This window comes from Propithecus coquereli, unplaced genomic scaffold, assembly GCF_000956105.1.
Source record: "Propithecus coquereli isolate 6110/MARCELLA unplaced genomic scaffold, Pcoq_1.0 Scaffold417, whole genome shotgun sequence".
Lineage (NCBI taxonomy): Eukaryota > Metazoa > Chordata > Mammalia > Primates > Indriidae > Propithecus > Propithecus coquereli.
The window spans coordinates 864,143-885,945 of NW_012149919.1; the positions used below are offsets into that span (position 1 = coordinate 864,143).

Here is a 21,803-nt window from a genome sequence, read left to right on the forward strand (position 1 = left end):
AAAGAAGATAGTAACCCTTAGAGCTAAAATTTGGAGTTATGACCTGTCAGGCACAAGCTTCGCCTCAACTTTTCTTCACAGATCAGAGATCTGGGAATCTGAAGATCTCTGATCTGGGGGGAGGCGGAGCACTTTTCTTCCCACACTGCATGGAATGGGAGCTTGAGCCATTTATTTGGAGTTTATAGGAAAAGCTTATTCCCCCAAATTAGAAAACTTAGGCACATAAGACCAAGGGGAAAAAAAAGGAAAATGAAACAAATATTTTTAAAAAAGAAAAGAAAAAATAAATCTTCTTAAGATCATAATTTCCTTATTCTTTCCTTATTCAGGCACTCAGCCTAAGTTCGATATGTGAAGGACAGGAACATTTTTGAAAAGCGAAATGATTGTGGTAATAACACAATATGAGCATTAATATTAGAAATTGGTGTTACTTTGAAAACCACTCTCTCAAAATTGTATTTTTCTGTAAGAATAAATACTGTTGTCTTCCATATGTCACACAATGCAATGCACTAACCATTATGGAAGATACAAAAATGAGCCATGCAATGTCTCAAGGACTTTGCATTCTAGAAATTTGTTTTTCAATTCCATATATATAAATCATGTTTTTGTTTCTCAGGAACAGTTTACTTTATGACCTGATAACTCACTAAGTGTTTTATGTGTTATGATGCCCAAAATAATTGGTTTTCTAGCAGTTGCAATCATTTGAGAAAGATCCTAAAGCAGGAGGTTCCTTGACTAACAGAAATAGAAAAATTTCAAAAAGGTATTTATAGAGGACCAGAGATAAGGCAAATGTTTTATAGTGTAATAAACTTAATACTATTTTTAAAAAATCAAAATCTGCAATGATAGTAAGTAATTCTTCTACATAACTATATGAACTTAATGTTGTCAGAGTTAGATAATATATCTCTTCATATTACTAATATACAATTATCTTTGTATAATTAACAACTTGTTTTCATTCATAAGGCACTCTGTGGGGCCTGGTGTAGTAGCCGATGGTAATGTAGTGGTTTTTACGCCCTTAAGGAGCTCTCAGAGTAGAGTTGAAATAGCACATGAACAAAGGAATACTTGCCATGTTTTATGAGAAATATAACCAAGTTGCTCAAAGATTAGAGAGATTCGTTCTGACTAAAGAGTCCAGGGAATCAACCACTAAAGTAGAAATTTGTCTGGGAATGGCAAGCCAGGAAGAATAAAAGCCTAAGTGGAAAAAATAATGTGTAAGTCATGCTTGGCTGAAATATAGAGGTTGGTGTGAGCTTAGAAAATTATATATATATACACATATATATATTTTACTATATTCTTATATATGTGTATTTCATATGTGTAATGGGAAAATTGTGGAAAGAAATAGATACTATTCTAATGCTGTCTAGATTTCATTTTAAATAACTAAGATATTCTGTTGAGGATAAATCTAAGAAAGTCAATGGAATGGCATTGCATTTCATCCTGGGGTAGAGAAAGAAATAACTTCTTTAAATAAGTTTACAGTGGTGGGGGAAAAATTAAAACACTTTTTGATTGTATTCCATGAGTTATGATTAACCAGGTTTAAGGATTAAAGAAGAAAATCATAATATATCCTATCACCTATCAATTCAATATTTAACAATAAATTATCAAGCAGCCAATGTATTTGCCAGGCTATTGGTTATAGACTTGAGACACCAATATAATAATTCTCAGTACTTTTTTCTCCATAGTTACTACTGAAGTACAGGTTGAATGGAGTGATATCACAAAAGAAGATAAATGTATTTTTTTTTTTTTACTAGGAAGTAATAGTATAAGACATGGTACAATTCACTAACATTGACTTTTATAGTTTTGATGTGTAAAGATATCATTATCATTTTATAGTTAATAAGATTTTTCCCCTTCTAGTTATAGTGGATCAATTTTAGAATAAACAATTGATATTTGTGAAAAAGTTGATTCAATTGGTCTCATTACTTTGCTTGTTTGAAGTCAATATGTTTATTTAAGTTAATTTATATAACATAAAATTCACTTAAGTGTACGATTCAAGCCAATTTCATTTTAACAGTTTCATCTAAGGCTACCACTAATAGTTTGACTAACATAGAACACTGTTCTATAATTTTGTTTCATTAGAACTATACTCATAGAATTTTAAATTTGATAGATATTATTCAATTCATGTCAATAGGACGTTTTGATCTTGCCACAGAGCAGGAGAGTTATTGGACATCTAAAGTATCTACAAAGTACTTTGCTACTTTGTGATGACAATAAAATTATTTATCAAATACGCATTCCCAATAGAATATCAGAGAAAATTGCCTTTGGTTCCATTCTTTGATTCCCCCATATATAAAACCTAATATTACTTTTGATATTTCAATTAAATCAGTGTAAAAGATCTCCTTCTCCGGTTTAGTATTGTTACTGGAACTGCAAAGTGGTTACTCACAGAGAGAGAGAAGCACGCTCTCTCTGGATCACAGATTTTGGGTTGAGCGGAATGAAAGCCATCTCAGGAGGCCCGCTCTACACCTCCCCAGGCAGTGCAATGTGCTGTGAAGGTGATTCATCGATCCGCAAAGCACATTTCACAAAGCTCCCTGGTATCATTTAGTGGTATATGTGTCTGAACATAAAAATAACCTAACTGGAGTGATTTCATTGAGATTCTTTTGACTTGCCTTCTTTGCATGTAACTTTGTCTTTATGTGTTTGTTGTCACATGATCACAAGATAGCTGCCATACTTCCAATGATCTACTTATGTGTTTAAATACAAAAGATGATAAGGCCAAGGGAGGGAGATTGGCATTCAGTATAAACATTTCCAAAATTTTCCCTAAACTCCTCAGTGATCTCACTGGCCAGAGCAGCGTTACAGTAGCTACAGTGAGGTGGAAAATCTAACTTTTTAACTGTGTATGTTCCTACATTGAGTAAAGTCAGAGTTAGGATTGGCAATATAAGAAACTGATATTGACTAGACAACTACAAATGTCTACTAGCATTCATTAACTCTTTATTTCTTAAATGCTATATAAAGTGAACTTCTTCTTGTGTTGCTATTCCCCATAAGGTCTCCAGTAGTTCAGGAACTACTTAGAATTCTTCCCTAAAGAAAACAAAGTAAAATTTATTTTTCCAGTAAATTGACACTATGATTAGTTTTGAACTCATGGATTCTGTTTTTTCTCCAAGAAAAACAAATACTTTAGCACTGGGATTTACTAGTTAAGTGTTTTTTGTTTATTATGCAGTTACCTGTAACAAAATTATTTTAAAATGTTTCTAAAATAAGTCCTCAATAAATTCTTGGGAAGTGTGACTTTAAGAGAAGTGATGTACAGTAGGTCATAGAATAACATCATTTCCTTCAACTTTGTTTCCTTATAACATTGATGAAAAAAATGATGTCATCATAGGTCATTTTTCTTAAAGTTGCAGTTTCCAGTAACCTATGGATGACATTAAGTGAGGACTTCCTGCATAATTATTTGTGCAAGAAATTATTTTTGTTGTTATTGTTATTTTCAATTAGGAATGAGCTATAAAGAAGATAAATTGACAAAACACTTCCTACTATGAAATTGACTTTACCTTCTGCAGATATTGAGAACTATAATTTAAATCTTTTACATTCTTATCTATCAATAAATATAAAATATTGATTTTGGAAAGAGAAAACTATGGCCAAATAGATTTTCATATGGAATTATATAAAATTAAAGTTCGCATCCATAGAACTTTTAAAGATGCTTTATATCTTTTTTCCAAACATAAATAGTGATCTTCCTTAAACTTAATATTTTTGTTCATTTTTGAAATGAAATAAATTTAGGGAGATTATATAGAACTAAAAATGTTGATGAATTTAATCACATTATGCAGACTGGAGAAAAATGTTAAAGATCCCATTTTTTATTACATTCTATGAAACTCATTGAGGTTTTCCACTGAGTACATTTTTATAGCTAATTGATTACTGCTACGAACTGTTAAGTAAGATCATCTTGGAGAATCAAAGTTATTGTCAGTCAAGACCTCCGCATTAATGACAGTTGTTTCAGAAAGAGTATGCCAAGTTTACCTCATTTCAAGACACTATTCTAAATCAGGATGTTAATTCGGAAGATAAAATGTTGGTTATTTTATCAGCTAATTTTTATCTCCTTTTAAATTATCATTCCAAATTTTCTAATAGTTTATTTCTCTTATTTATCATGTTTGTGAAACTTTCTTAAAATTCTTGGAAAGAAATTTTACTACATGAAAGTTCATAAGTGGCACCTTCTCTTTCAAAAAATATGTATAAATATTTGGACTATAAAATTCTTTCAAACAAAATAATCTTTTTCTATTTCAGGTAAGATTATTTCAAATTCTCGTAACAGTTCGCTGTGTAGTAATTTTGGCAATTCTTGTGAATCTTTTTTTTTTTTTTTCTTTCAGCATATTATGGGGGTACAGATGTTTAGGTTACGTGTGTTGCCCTTGGTTCCCCCCCCCACAAGTCCGTGTTTCAAATATGTCCATCCTTCGGGTAGTGCACATTGCACTCCTTGTGTATACAAATACCCGTCCCCTCCTCCCTCCTCCCCCCTCCTCCCGCCGCCCTCCCCCTTCCCCAGCATCCGATAGATGTTGATCCAGCAATAGCACTATTAGGCATCTACCCAAAAGAGCACAAAACATTCTACGATAAGGACATCTGCACCTGAATGTTTATGGCAGCACAATTCACTATTGCAAGAATGTGGAAACAACCCAAGTGCCCGTCAATCCATGAGTGGATTATCAAAATTTGGTATATGTTTACAATGGAATATTACTCAATCATAAGAAATGACAGTGATCTAGCACCACTTACACTTTCCTGGATTAAACTTGAGCCCATTATCCAAAGTGGGGCACCACAAGAGCAGAAGAACGGGATCCATTTGTACTCACCATCAAATTGGTATTAACTAATCAACACATAAATGCACATATCAAATTCTTGTGAATCTTAAGGAAAGAAAGGGACAAGGAAACTTTACTGAGTACCTACAATTTTCCCAAGCACTAGGCTAAGTGCCCTGCACTAATTTTCCCGTGGAATTTAGGCATTATAGTTCCAAATTTATACACATGGAACAGGAACAAAACATGTAAGTACGTTGATCAATTTGCTAAGAAACTAAGTAGCAATCTAGAATTTGAAGATAAAGTATCACCAAGGTGTATTTCAATAAACAATATTTTAGAGAAAAAAACATAAATTGTGCTATATTGATATCATATTTATATTACTTAATCTATAAGTTTAAATAGCACATTAATCCTTTGATAGAAAGGCCAAGTAAACAATTTCTTCATTAGATTTATAATAATGTCATGTCAAAATAAATAATAATATGACTGCCTTTAGAACAAATGGCCATTACTACATGCAGTTCATTTTATTTGATTTTATCTCTCCCTGTGGGATGGATGTTCTTAATGCAGAAGTATTTAACTGACAAGAATTTGAAGTTCAGCATCTACCCTTTTGTAATGTCATATATCAGAAACCATTAAAGTACTACAATACACTAGGAGTGCTCATAAAAGAATATGTGATATACTCTTTATATATAATTATAATTAAAAATAGCCAGTCTGATCTTGCTGTCTTTATGTACCTGAAAATTAAATGTAGAATTTATCAATACACATATTTCAGCTTCTATATTTAATAAAGAAATATTCTTACATAAGTAAGTAAATATGTATAAAGATTGCATGAAACATGATGCATGAGTTTAAAACATAGGTACACAAATATTAAAATAAATAAATGGCTCCATTGTTTTTTCTTGATGTGTGGCAATAATAAATTACGAATGTTATTTATACTACTGTATGGATGCCAGTATTGACTGTCAATGATTTATATGTTACATGTTAATTATGGCCAAAAGATCTGATATTCACCATCGTCAGCATTGTAAACAATTGTAAAGAAAGCTTAACTAGAATTTTATAAGCCAGCATACTCTTCTGTTTTTCCGAACATCAAGTTTTAATCTAGATTTTCAAGTTTTCTGAATTGACCATCAAGAAAATTCAATATATTTGTGTGACACAGACACAATACATAAGTTATATGCACTATCAAAAATAACATGTAGTTCATAAGTTATTGGCTATGAAACACCTAGTGGAGTGGACCATCAAATGGCTGTCAGAGTAATGAGTATTAGCAGATTTTCTTGTCCAATTAAAAACTACATATCAGCCTTTCCTATAATCCTTCCAATCTGTTCCTAAGGCTCTAAAATGATACTTGGTGGATTTCTGGCTCTGAGTTTGACCTAAGCTAAGGGAGACTAATTCCTCTGCATAACAACTTGACCAATCAGCTTCTGAGGTCACCACCGGACAGAAATTGTATAGTTTCTAAAGAGGCACAGAAATCTTGAACATACTGATTTATTTTTAGCACAATTGACAATATATTAGCTAAACTAGGATTGAGATTTGAATTGTGTTAATAAGCAATCATCACCCATGTTTCTCTTGCCACTTAAGAGAGTGGTTATCTGATCACTTAATAGGACTTTCTCACTCAGCAACTGTCCTCAAAATTCCTTGCTTAAGTTTAGCTATTTTCTTAACTATTAAAGTGTTTTCTTCACTTACTACCTCTATAGAACTTCTTTACGTCAGTGTAGTCAGATACATTGTATTTCTTTTAGTGCATTGCCATAGTCTGCAACAGCTTTTAAATGGCAGTTAACGTTAAATCATCTGTTTTTATTTATGTATTTATTTATTTATTATTTTCTGTCAAAGGTCTCTCTCCAATTCATCACTTTTTAATGTGCACTCCTCTTCTGTTGTTACACATTGAGCAATCATGACATAGTTACCTCACTAGAATTTATTAAAAACAATAAATTATTCATAAGATTGTATTTTACCATACTGATTAATGTAATTTTAGTATAAAAATTCAAACATTATTAAATCAATTCTGCATAATATAATAACTCAACAGGCACATAATTTATTTATTTGTATATAGGCATTCAGAGATGGTTTATAAAATTGGAAGCCAAGGTCTGATTGGCAGCTTATCACTGAAAAATTATTGTGGATATCAAAATTTACCTTTTATGAAAATAAGGCAATCCAAATATTGATCTTAGATATAAGCACTCACAACTCTATTTGGTGACAAATGTTATGTTTTATTATAATTGGTCTTCAATCAAAGTAATTGAAAACATGTTGACATGGGGTCATGCCCATTAGGGGAATAGAATCGACGCTATTAGAACATATTTTTATAAGTGACTACTATTCCCACACTTCTTATATAACATCCTATCCAAACTGATTCTTTGGTTTTCAGTATATTTGTATTTACTTAGTTATTTTAAACATAATCTCATCTAAATTAATTAGTTCTGAGGATGTTTAATTGCATAGTAATAGGGATTTTAAGCACCAATTGCCAAAAAAGTTTTGGTTTCGAAGAGTAATAAGCATTTAATTTTATAACCCCTCTTAGCACTTTCTATAGTTAACTGTCTAAGATATTTGCTTATTTAAAAGATCTTTCAAAACGCTTTCTTCCCTCAATGGCATAGTAGGATATATATCCATAGGTTCCCATGTTGTATTGGCCAGTATAATACTGACGTAAAGACATATCAAAACGGAGACATGCATTTCATTCAATACATTGTACTATCTAAAGAAAGGAGCACAGAAATGCACGAGCAAACAAAATTTCACAGAGCAGTATTTGAATAGCAGCCTATTTATGAGATAACTTATCTTTGCAGTCTAATGAAGTATTCACTTAACCTATAATAAATATGTATAATCAAATGTAAATTTTATTTATTGATATATTTGCTTCCGCGAAATCATAAACTATAGTAGAGTTCAACACTAGTAGAATATTTCCCTCAGTGGCCTACGCCTACTTCATCCATACGAGTGCATAGACATATGCGTGTGTATGTAATAACACAAACATATGCAAACACTCACATATTCAGATACATGAACACACAGAATTGATATTTGTTAACAAATAATATGCATAATAAATGTATGGAAATTTTAAAAAATATAAACAGGATATCTATATCTTAGCCATATTTTTCTCCTAAATATATATAACATTTATTTATAAATAAACATTTGGCTATGTATAGAGACCATTAATGGACTAAAGTCATATGTTTGTGTGCATGTGTGTTTATGCACTCATGCATGTGTACATGCATGTATGTGTATATAATCCTAAACAAGGCAACTGAAACATTTACTATCCTTATTTCTTTCCTCTAGGGTGATGTATATTTAAGGTGGGAAATATACTTATTTTTCATTTGAAATAAACTTAGTTATTGGCATAATAGAACAAAATGAGAAAAATCAATATCAAATAACAAGTTGATTTTCAACTAATTCTAAGATCTTCTACCAGTCCAATAATGTATACTTCTATATATGTACATTTTTGTCCCACCACTTTTATTACTAGATGAATAAACATTTTTCTAAATATTTAGCAATATCTTAGAACTAAAAGAGTATGTCTCATACTCATTTTAAGTCATAGTGTTATTTGTATTATCTTTCAATTTCTATTTTTACTTTATTAACTATATGTTACAATCTATTATATTCTATAATTATAATGCACATAAAGGTATGTGAGGCAAATGTGATAACCACTGCACTATGGAAACTGCTAACATATAAGGGTATGTATGTATGCATGTGTATATTCTTCATTTCTATATCCATATCTGTACATATTCTTTATCATTTTCTTATTAAGTTATAAGAAGGAAAAAGTTAAGTAGTATGTCTGAGATACATTCTTGACAGTATACTTACATGTTGGAGCACCCCAGGGAAAGAAAAAAGGCAAGTGACCTAGTCAAATTATCTTGTAGACATGATAATGACCAAACTCTTCGCAAACAATCTAGTGGTATTAGCTATTGAGAAAGTGCTTGTCTATAGCACCTTTTTAGTTGAATGTACCTCATTGTCTAAGACAATGGTGAATAAATCTGTAATCTGTAGACTTATGGAACAGAGTTCCTTGAAAAATGAGTTGTATGCTATGTAATTATAAGGGTATAAAAAGGTATTTATGATCAAACATGGCTATCTTTTATGTTAGTTATCTGGCTTATGCTGTTTACTTGAAGATCGTATATGTTAATTTGATTTATAGTGCATCTGATGTGATCAGAAAGGACCTACAAACCTGCTGAAATATCCTATATTTCTTCCTGCTTCATCTGTCTCATAATTATGAAATTTTAAAATTTTTGAAATTATGAAATTTTACACTAATTTGTTACTGAACACTTGTCTAAATTAAAAATGGTTTTATATTTAACCAAGTTTTTAGTAACAAATTGGTTGTCAATAGGATGTGCCTTTTGTGGTTTTGGGATTATGTTACTATAACAAACTCTATAATGCATTATTGAGTAATCTTCATTTGCATTTTGTCATGATATGATATGAAGATATGATATGATATAATTTTTTTGGCCAGGAAAAAAATTGAATAAAATAAGAATTCATATTTTTCCTAAAAAAATTTGTCTTTGATGTTATTCTCAGTTAATATTTTTTACATAACACAATATTTGAGGGCTGAAGATTTTGTTCATCAGGAAAAAATGCTAATTCAAGACATAGAAATTACCCCAATGTAATACAATTGTGTGTGTGTGTGTATGTGTGTGTGTAGCTAACAATTTATGTGGCAACCAAAGTCAAATAACATATAGAAAAATTCCAATGAATCATTTACCTTCTTTGGCAAAGAATTAAAAATAATATGAAAACACAGAAAATAATATATTTGAAAATATCATCTAATGTGTGTAATACTCTGTATTTGTTGGAAACAGAGAGGGTTTATTTAAATTTTATAGGAGTATTGAAAGCAGCTTTTTTCTATTATGAGTATAAATAATGGATAATCAAAATAATAAGAAAAGCAGTTAATTTATCTTTAATTATTCAATCACATCGTTGTAGAAAAAGTGAGGACATTTTAAAATGTGTTAAAATAACAGTATATGATGAACATGGAGTACAAATAAATAAAAACTATTGCTTTCTTTCATTGTATTATAGCAAACACTTGTACACAAATTATATGTAAACATACTAACCTGTTTTAGGATCTACGGAGAAGTAGGGTTGTCCCTGGAGAATACTGTAAACCACCCGGGCACTGTTTCCATAGGTAGGATCATCTGCATCAGTAGCTGTCACCTGTAGAACAGAGGTACCTGTGCATTCAGGAAAACAAATTTTAGTGTGTGATGGCATTTAGCACATGATTAATTTGAACAATGGAGAACTATAATGGTTGTGTCCTACTAAATTTAATTCTTAAATTTATGCATAAAACATAGTCTTTGCTGTCTTTTCCTGCCATCAACTGTACTAAAAGAGAGTCCAAATAGAATATTTGGTCTCAAATCTTTTAATACGGTTTTATATGTGCTGATAACATTCTGAAGGGTTTCTTCTAACCTTCACATAACCATGGTTTACTTGGATTGTCACTCATAAATCAAATGTGCATTAAGCATGCACTTAGATCAAAAGTATGGTGAAGGTATATAGTGCATGCTTTATGACTATTCAGAAGACTGGAGGTGGAATGGTTTGTGATTAATGTAGAAAGGTGGGTGCATTGACATTACATTATCAACAGCATCAAAACAGCCCATTCAAGTGATTTTCTGTCATCCACATCCTTTTTATTTCTTACCTAGAATATTAGTGTTTCATTACTGGTCTCCTATGTTCAAATATCATTCCTTTCCTGTCTTCTATACAATATCAACATAATTATTTTTCTAAAATGAGTGTCATAATATGCCTATTGCACTGGATTTTTGAAGATTAAAATAAATTTTTCAAGTAATTTATAAACTTTAAAATGTATATTTTGAGGTATTAAAATTAGTGACTATATTAGGTTGATTTCTTTATGCTTACAATTGAAAATCCAGTTTGCATAATTAGTTACATCTAAATCATATTTCAATTATTCCTAAATGAAAACTAATCTAAGTGGAACATGACAACCATATATTAAGAGCTACATAAGTTCATTGTAGAATTAGTGGGTAAGAGCTCTCATTTATTTATGCAAAAAATGCACTTGATGAATCATCTAATACTCACACTGATATTTTATTCTGTATATCTAGAAAAATTCCACTTACTAATTTGAATTATCTATGAAGCAAAAATATTTTCACAGTCAAATGAAAATGTATGAAATTTTGTGTTCATTTTGGCATTTTAATTTGGAAGAACTAACAAGGATCGTTTTTTTTTTAATTTTAGTAATTATTTCAATGATGTAGAATCTAATTGTTCAACTACAAAATGTATACTTCCATATTGAAATTTAGACACAGGCTTTAGGAAAGCTTGCTCTACGTCTTCAAGAGATCCTAGAAAATGTAACAGAATTAATATGCCAAAGTCACCTAACAATCCTTATTAGCAGAATGTAACTGTACATGACTTTTAAAAACATACTATGATTCTGGCCCCTAAATAGTATTTTTACATTGAGACTCTAAGAAAAAATATGACTTGTAATTGTCTGTACTCAGAAAGGAAGAGTTGTGTTATTACTAAAAGTGATTTCAAACTACAGAATAATAAAACACAATGGTGACGCCACATGCTGGTGAGAATGCTGAGAAACTGGATCACTTCTATACTGCTAGTGGGAATGTGAAAGTTTGTCAGTTTCTTATAAAACTAAACACACATTTCTATACAACCCAAAAAATTATACTTGGGCACTTATACCAAGGAAATAAAAACTTATGTTCACATAAAAGTTTGTTCTCAAATGTTCACAGCAGCATTGTTCTTATTAGCCCCAAACTGGAAACCATACCTATGTCCTTCAATGAAAGAATTGTTAAACAAACTGTGTTGAATTCGTAGTATTAAATATCACTCAACAATGAAAATGAATAGACTATTGATACATGCAACAACTTGGATGAATCTTCAGAAAATCAAGCTAAGTGGAAACAAAAAGCCAATCCCAAAATATTTTATACTATGATTCCATACATATAACATTTTTGCAGTTATATACTTTAGCAATGATAACAGACTAGTAGTTTCCAGAGGTTTGGAAGAGGAATTGGAGACAGGAGGGTTTGGTTATAAAGGGAAATATGAGGGACCCTTACGACTGGGAACTGTTCGGTATTTTAATTATAGTGGTGGATATGTAAATATAAACAGGTGACATAATGGTATAGAAATAAGCATACTCATACACACATGCAAATTTACACAAGTAAAAGTAGGGAAATCCAAATGTGATTGGTAGACTGTAGCATTTCAATAACCTGGTTATGATATTGTTTTATAGTTTTGCATGATGTTACCATTTCAAAAAAGTCTGTGAAGGAAACAAGAAATCTCTCAATATTTTTCTCACAACTGCATGTGCATGTACAATAATTTCAAAATTACAAGTCTTAAAAACAAACATGTATTCTTGCTTCACTGCTAGTCTATTCTTAGAGAGCTTTATTTGAGCTGTGTGTAACATGAGTTTTTTCAATATAGCACTGAACTTTCTGGCTTGGTTAAATCAGTATTCACCATTAACTTTCCAGGGCTAGTCACATATAAACTATCTCTTCCACTATTAAGTATAATTATTATAATTTTAGCATATTAAGGACTTTTTATGTGATGGCTCAACACTTGACCAATAACCAATATTCATCTCTCCAACTTGTTCAGAGAATACCACTAGGTAGACATTTACAAATAAACCTTTGTTTTAAAGGCATATTCATTGGTACCTCACAGATAAAATAAAATGAAATAAATCTGTAGTTAGGTACCCAGGTAAGACTCACAGTATATAACAAGCTCATAATGTGGTTAAAATATTACAAAATTAAATCAGCTAAATATTTGATCTGATAGGAAAACATGTTAATAGTTCTAGGCATATATGAATTGCTGGGATTCAGGAAAGAGAAAGCACTATAGAAAACAAGAAAATAATGGCCATTAAGAAACCAGGCTTATAAAATCCTCAGGTTTCGGACCTAACTCTGGCCCTGAAATAGCGATTTTGCCTAAATGGTTTTTAATATCTAAAGAGCAGTCCCTGGGCAAACATGCCATGGAAAAAGCTGAGAAAGACAAACTGTGCAAGATCACACCTCATTTGCTGGGATAGATTGAATGGCCACATGAAAGAAAAAGAGTTGTTCCATTTAGCTTGAACTTTCTATGAAAGTCCAGCCTTTTTAAGAGAGAGTTGGGATGCATGAAAGCAGTGACACATGAAATAAGGAACAAGAAGAAAAGGACTAAAAAGAAGAAGGGTAGTGTGGCGGTATCGACTAAGTGATGGTTTAAAGTAGCAGAGGGAAGTGAGCAAAGCAGAGAAAAAGAAAATGTAGTAACTCTCTACTCTGTTTCAAAAATATGGTCATGAACAGATGTATGCGTCTCTGTATAGTATGTCTGCACAGGTATTGGATAATTCTTTTTGTGTTTGAAGCAAAGAGTAGCAGATCACCTACTGTACTGTACTTTGGTGGTGCCCAAAGGCATGAAGGTAACACTGTGAGTACACAGATTTGTGGCTGAAGGGAGCATACAAATATGAATAGCAGAGCCCAGCTAAAAGCCAACCTGCCGGAGAATACAGCAGGAGTGGAGATAAACAGCAGGGATGGAAAAGAAATTCCTTGCCCAATTGTTTAAAGGCATTTTACTAAGGAGGATTGCAAAGAGATTTTCAGACTGAAAGGAAAATATATTCTTAACTTACTTTCTTGTTTATTTGAAATCCAGTTGGAAAATTTATAAGACTCATTGGTACTTTCAGTAGTTCTTTACATTAAAAATAAATCCCTTTTTCTCCATTAATGTTCATGTTCCCCCCAAATTCATATATTGAACATCCTAATCCCCAGTGTCATTTTTTGGGGGGTGGGGTCTTTGCAAATACCCCATAAGGGCAGAACCCTCATGAATGGGATTAGTACCTTTATAAAGGAGGCACCAGAGAGTTTTCTCATCCCTTCTGCCATATGAAGACACAGCAAGAAAATGGTCTTCTATGTACCAGGAAGTGGGCCCTCAGCAGACATGAAATCTGCTGGCACCTTGATCTTGGACATCCTGTACTCCACAACTGTGAGAAATAAATGTTGTTTAAGCCACCTAATCTATAGAATTTTGGTATAGTAGCAAAAATGAACTAAAACAATAAATAAATAAAGAATACATTAATATAATAAAACTCATCAAAGTATATGTCATGGGTTGAATTTCATCCCACAAAATTTATATGTTGAAGTCCTAACCCTCAGACTATGACCTTCTTTGGAAATAGCATTATAACTAAATGTAATTAACTATGAAAAGATCATACTGGAGTACTGTGGACCCCTCCCTGGTAACGTTCTAAAAATGGAAAATTTGGAGACACCTTGATCTCAGATTTCTGGCTTTTGCAACTATGAGACAATAAATTTCTGCTGTTAAAGCCACCGAGTTTGTGGTACTTTATTAATAGTATGATAGCCTTAGTAAATGAATACTGTGTTACATTTTCAGTGGGAAGAAATAAGATTTATTCTCATAGTTTACAGTTGCTTTTTAACTGAATCTGGGCAAGAATATGGAGTTACAAGTCAAGAAAAAATGTATAATTTCTTATGCTATTTGGAACAGGTTACATCATAAATGAGATGCAACCAAAAGTTATCCCCACATGTATATTAAACCAGGTAGAGATTAATATTTGATGTTATTTGAATATCAGCCACTTCTAGTGATCTACCTGTTGATATTTTAAAAGTAAATTCATGCATTATATTGATCATTTTAATGAAGAAAAAATCTCCCATATTAGACCATTCAATTGTTATTCATGCTATTTGCCCAAATTATGTACATAGTAGGAAGAAAAAATTATTATTTTCTACAGTGCTAGACTTTGAAATAGAAATATATATGTAATGCTGAAAATTCTACTATTCCACAAGAATATTATAATAGATATCTATTTTTCTCTGGAAATTATTATATGGATTTGATCAATAGATATTAAACCAACAGCCCCACTCCTAGATAACTGATTTTCCATCCAAAAAACCAAACCAAAACAAAACAAAAATACTTTCAAAAGTGCTGTAGAAGTATTCTTACAGAAATATTGTATTTTGAAATTCCATTAGCTTTTTGGTATACAATATTTTCTCTTTTTTTTTTTTTCAAAATATTATGGGGGTACAAATGTATTGGTTATAAGTAATGACTTTGCATCACCCAAGCCAGGGACAGAGGCATGCCCCTCCCCTATACAGTGCACACCGCATCCATTAGTTGGGTTTTTACCAAACCGAATCCCTGACCTGACCAACATCCAATGAATCTTACTACCATGTGAGTAACTTAGTGTTGACCAGTTAGTATCAATTTAATGGTGAGTACATGTAGTGCTTATTTTTCCATTCTTGTGATATCTTACTTTGAAGGATGGGCTTAAGCTCTATCCAGGATAATATAAGAGGTGCTAGATCACCATTGTTTTTTGTAATTCAGTAGTATTCCATAGTATACATATCCCACATTTTGTTAATAGACTCATGTATTTAAGGGCACTTGGGTTGTTTCCACATTTTTGCAATTGTGAATTGTGCTGCCATAAACATTCAAGTGCAGATGTCTTTATTATAGCACACAAATCAGTGGCATTCATATATGCCAATAATGGTCAAGCTGAAAATCAAATCAGAAATGCAACACCTTTCACAATAGCTTCATAGAAAATTAAATATCTAGGAATATGTTTAATGAAAGAGGTGAGAGACATACATAGGGAGAACTACGAAACAGTGAGAAAAGAAATTGTAGAAGATCTAAACAGATGGAAAAATCTACCATGCTCATGGATTGGTAGAATCAATATTGTTAAAATGTCCATACTACCTAAAAGTGATCTACAGAATTAATGCAATCTCTATCAAAGTACCATCATCATTCTTCACAGATCTAGAAAAAATAATTCTACACTTTGTGTAGAACCAGAGAAGATCTCATATAGCCAAAGTAATCTTAAGCAAAAATAACAAACTGGGAGGTATCAGTCTACCAGACTACAAGTTTTATTACAAGGCTATAGTAACTAAAACAGTATAGTACTGGTGCGGGAACAAAGATATAGACCTTTGGAACAGAACTGAGACCCCAGATATAAATCCATCTACATATTGTCATCTAATCTTTGACAAAGCAGACAAAAATATACATTAGGAAAAAGAATTTCTATTCATTAAATGGTTTTGGGAAAACTGGATAACCACATGCAGAAAATTGAAACTGGATCGCCACTTCTCATCTCTCACAAAAATCAACTCAAAATGGATAACAGACTTAAACCTAAGACATGAAACCTTAAGAATTCTAGAAGAAAGTTTTGGGAAAACTCTTATAGGCATTGGACTAGGGAAATAATTTGTGAAGAAAACCCCCAAAGCAATCACAGCAGCATCAAAAATAAATACATGGGACCTGGTCAAATTAAAAAGCTTCTGCACTGCCAATGAAACTATCATTAGAGTGAATAGACAGCCCACAGAATGGGAAAAAATATTTGCTCTCTACACATCTGATAAAGGGCTGACAGCAAGAATCTATATAGAACTTAAGAAAATCAACAAGAGAAATATTAAACAACCCCTTCAATAAACGGGCAGAGTTCATGAACAGAAACTTTTCAAAAGAAAACAGAATAATGGCCAGCAAACATATAAAAAATGCTAAACATCTCTAGTCATTAGGGAAAGGCAAATCAAAACCACAATGAGGTATCACCTAACTGCAGTGAGAATGGCTTTTATCAAAAAGTCCCAAAACAACAAATACTGGTATGGATGTAGAGGGATAGGAACACTCTTACACTGCTGGTGGGACTGTAAATTAGTACAACCCCTGTGGAAAATAATTTGGAGATACCTCAAAGAGCTAAAAATGGAAACATCATTTGATCCAGCAATCCCACTACCAGGCATCTATCCAAAGGTATACAATATTTTCGTGTTAAATATTTCCTATGGCATATACTTAGCTATTCCCATGCCAGGGATTAGTACCTCTCAGCTGGTGTTTTATACAAAGCTGAAAAATATTTAAGTACATAAAAAAAGCTTTCAAGATATTTTTTCTACAATAAAACTTAAGTCTTATTTCCTTTAGGGATTGCCCTGTGTCATTCTTTCTATTTTTTTCTCCACTTCTGCTTTATAAATAGCACATATTTTGTACAGTTGCATATCAATGAGAAGCAAAAAAAGCGGACTTCTTTGAAAGTCTCTAAATACCAATTTGAAATATTTAATAAGGCATTTTAATACCAAGCAAATACTCTCTCAGATCGCAAGTTGTTACGCATGACTTGTCAAGGTTCACAGCTCTGTTAAAAGCTCGAGAGATTCAATGTTGAACAAGAACTTGGAGTAAAAATAAACTGAAGATTTACGAAGGCTGAGAGTACCTCTCTGAAAGAATCTCGGAGGGCTTAATTCTCAGAAGATTTTCCAAGGAACTATAAAAAAGCAACAGTCATCAAGACACAACTTAAATTTTATTCTATGCAAGAGGACTATAATTTCACCAACAGAGCAGTAACATTGGCTTCCAATCGTTGTGTATTTTGATAAAGCTTTTGGTATTCACTCAACAGGCATTAGGTAGGAACAAAAATTCTTTCTGCAAAAACACTTATGAAGCATTTGAGCTGGGTGACAAAATAAAATTCACTGTTCCAACTATATTCTAACTATTTATTTTAAATCATGCCTATTGTTAATTTCTATGTGCTATCACCAAGATCATATTGATGGAACTACCTAACGTGAAATTTCACATCCCCATGTAAATTTTATATTCTATTCCTCAAATGGCAAAAATAATCAGTGGGGAAATAATATGTATTCAGTGCCAATGATGTGGGAAGCTCTGTGTTACAAGCCATTAAATTTAATAATGAGATTAATCTTTTAAGGAAATTACATTTGATGCCATTTTACAGAAAAGGACATTAAGGTTAGAAAACTATACAGTTGACAATTACAGAAGGCAGAATTCAAACCCAGAGCAACCTATTTTGATATGTGACATTTTTTCCTATATACTCCATTGCTCCATCTAGGCATGATCTGTTGAATCTTGTTTAATAGTTACAATATTTCCTGCCTTTTTCCCCTATGTGTTTCTTGGTGGTGTGTAATGACAGTCCAGATTCATCTACTTGGGGAGAAGCAGTTTTATATGCCATCTGCACAGACAAAGACCAAGCCAGTAAATACATTTTTGTCAAACGAAATTGTCTGGTAGAATAGTTAGAAGAAAATAATCTCCAGGTACTGACAGCACTGTTGTGTTCCCCTGCAACCTTTAGAATGCTCATAATTCTCTTCATGGCTGTACAGAGTAAATGGTCATAGTTAACTAACTGTTGTCCATATGCCCACCAGTCTCACATATCTTATAAATAAATCTGCATATTCTCTTGGATCAATTTCCTACCCTGTCCTGCTTTGCTCCGTTTGCGAGAACCTAATATCTGTCATTGACATTGATTAGCTTTCTTTACCAACTGAACAATGGGAAGTAATAGAGGGAAATTATAAAACAAGAAAAGTCAATCTTCCACTGTCTCCATTGTCTGTTTCTCCGTCTCCTTCCCTCTGTCCCTCCCACCCTTCTTCTGCTTTGGGTGGTATCTGTGGCAATGACCGTAGTTCTTCAATGGTTCCAGCTCCCTCTCAGCTGCCCCCTTCCGTGGCACATCCTCTAAGCCCCGACTTTTGGGATCAGTTAATATTGCCCCTCCTAGCCTTAGAGGAGCTAAACTCCTTCACTCATTGTCTCACAGTCTATTATTTAACGTTTCAGTTCCCCCATTTCTGTAACTCTTTCCCTTCCCTCAATTCCCTCTATTGATCTACCTGCAGTGGATTTGTTTTTATCTCACAGAACCCTGATTGACACAGAAGATATTAACAGATTGCTTCCCAACGTTCCTTCATCCCTTTATAAGAGTGATGACTACCCGCTATCAAACATGAAGCTAGGTTCTGTATTTAATTCTGACATAGTGAGTACAGGTTGAGCATTCCTTTTCTGAAATGCCTGGGACTAGAAATGTTTCAGATATTGGAATTTTTTTCAGAGCTTAGAATATTTATATATACATAATGTGATATCTTAGGGATGGTACTCAAGTCTAAACATAAAATTAATTTATGCTTCATGTACACCTTATACCCATAGACTGAAGGTAATCTTATATAATTTTATGCAATAATTTTGTGCATAAAACAAAGTTTGTGTACGTCAAACAATGAGAAAGCCACCCATGTAGACAATCGGTAGTTGTTTCTCATCATCATAATTCCTGACTCTGAATTTATCTGCTACCAATAAGCAATCATTTTCTTATACTTACACACACATAAATACTTAACAGTAAGAAATGTGGCATATCATTAATGCAGTGAAAAAATAATGTGTTTGGGGTAACTAAGCAATACAGTAGCATAACCAGTCTACTTATATAAACTGTTAAATAGAAAGGTTACTGTACATTTTATTTTATGTTCTTTTCAGGGGAGAAGCAACATCAGAAGTAGTTGAGGAACCAGGAAGTGGGTCCTTTGGGGAAGAAGAGGCATTCTGCTGCCTTTTACAAATGTTTCTTCCAAAGTCACATGACTCATTAACAGTACATTTTGTCTTAGAAATCTCTTTGATTTTATAAACTGAAATGATTTTTTGTTCTGTTATGAATTCACACTGCTCTAGTTTTTCACGGAGCCCATCATATATTTTCACCATGTCATCTATAGGCATTTTTTTCTTTAGTGTAAACAATGTCATCTTCATTGTCATAACAGTGCTCAAAAAATTTCAAATTTTGGACCATTTCAGATTTTGAATTTTTGGATTATGGGTGTTCAACCTGTACTTTTAAATGAGAATCTGGATGCTCCATACATTCAATAGCTTGAATTATTCAGCATATTGAAATCTAACAAATATATCATCTAGAGAGTTATTCATTGCATTAAAAATAAAATTATGAGATTTTTTGGGGGGAATGTTTCATAATGTGGAAAATTTATATATATATTTATATGTATATATGGTGTTTAAAAACTCAAATACTTGTCAAAGTATTTTACCAGTTATTTCTCTTTTTATGTGTGAAATGTTTTAGAAATGGTTTTTTGGAAGAAGTTTTTTCTTTTAATTAATGGAGTTGGAAAGTGATGATCCTACTAACAAGAATAATGCAGTTTTTTACTGATTAATTTATTACATTACTGTATTATCAGAATTAAATATTTCCTGTTTAGCATTTGTAGTAATTAAGTCCATTGCATTGTTGCTAATTTTGTATCAATTTCTTATTAAAAATCTTAATGTGTATCTATAAACTGCATTAATTTTCACTCTTTGAAAAATATTCCATTGGAAAAATAAAAATTGTTGTCAAGTCCAGCATTTTGTAGATAATGTAATATTGCTTTGGCTAAATTTTCATTCAACAATAGCAACAAAAACAGAAACTTAGCCAAAATCCAAATAGGCAAGCAAACAATAACAACAAAAGAGAAATACCAGGGATAGAAATATTTTGTCCTTGTTAATTCAAAAAAATTGTCAATAATATTTCAAAATAGTCTAATAAAAGGTTATTATATATTAATAATTTATATTCATAATATATACAGTAAATGTTACATGCAGTCTAATGTGTGTAAATACATATGTGTGTATATATATATGTGTGTGTGCAAGCTTGTATGCATGTAATTGACATTCAGTCATTGAGTTCAATCACTGAGGAAATAACACTAGTTTATTTTTTATTTTTTGTCAAATAGTTGGAAATAATAATTTATAAAGATAATAGCACAGTCTATATATATTTAAAGTAACCAAAAAACAAGTTAAAGAGAACCACACAGATATAATTAAAAGCTACTTAACTTCTTCATTCCCATGTGTACTCCTACCAGACCCACTATTCCAGTGTAGCCGCTCTTTCTTTGACTTACTAGAATTTTATTCATTACAATTTAAATTATCTGATTTCATCACATTTGAAAATGATATATTGATACACTACAGTGAAAGATAACAAAAGTGCTGCATCTAAATAACCCCCAATGCCTCTCCTCACCATGCGGTATGTTAATTATGTGCTGGTATCAGTTTTATCACTATATGTAAAATGGTCAAATCCTTATTTCTTGCTTAATTAATTTTAAGCAAAAAATATTGTGCCCTTAATGATTTCTGTGAAATATATGTTATTCACCATGCTTTAAGCCTTGATTTTTGTCACTTATATAATTATTTTGTATCATTGTAGTAAACAATATATGTATGTGTGGATGTTTGCTTGTTTCTTGGTATTTACATACACTACTGTGATAAACTTAGAGAGCAGCTCCCCCTTTCTGAAACAACACAACTTCCCTGATATTCCATGGTGTTTTACTGTGGCACAGCAGTGGAAGTTTCAGAGAGGCCCTTTAGCTCAGGCAAGATAGGTCTAAACTCAGCTTCACAGAGTTCTTTCCTTGCCAGGGCATAAGAACAAGAAAAGTTTTATACACCCTAAAGTGGGAAATGAAATTAGCTGAGAGAAACTCAATGAATCTCAAAAAGGTTTGCAAT

The 21,803-nt window shown here is 32.1% G+C and overlaps 1 protein-coding gene across 1 annotated transcript in view; it reads right to left on the bottom strand.

Moving 5' to 3' along the window:
• Positions 1-21,803, bottom strand: part of CDH18 (cadherin 18, type 2) — a 210,810-nt gene that overhangs the window by 180,840 nt on the left and 8,167 nt on the right. The window contains exon 2 of the mRNA XM_012653179.1: positions 10,199-10,318. Coding sequence (XP_012508633.1) covers positions 10,199-10,318 — 120 coding nt within the window. The remainder of the gene's footprint in view (positions 1-10,198; positions 10,319-21,803) is intronic.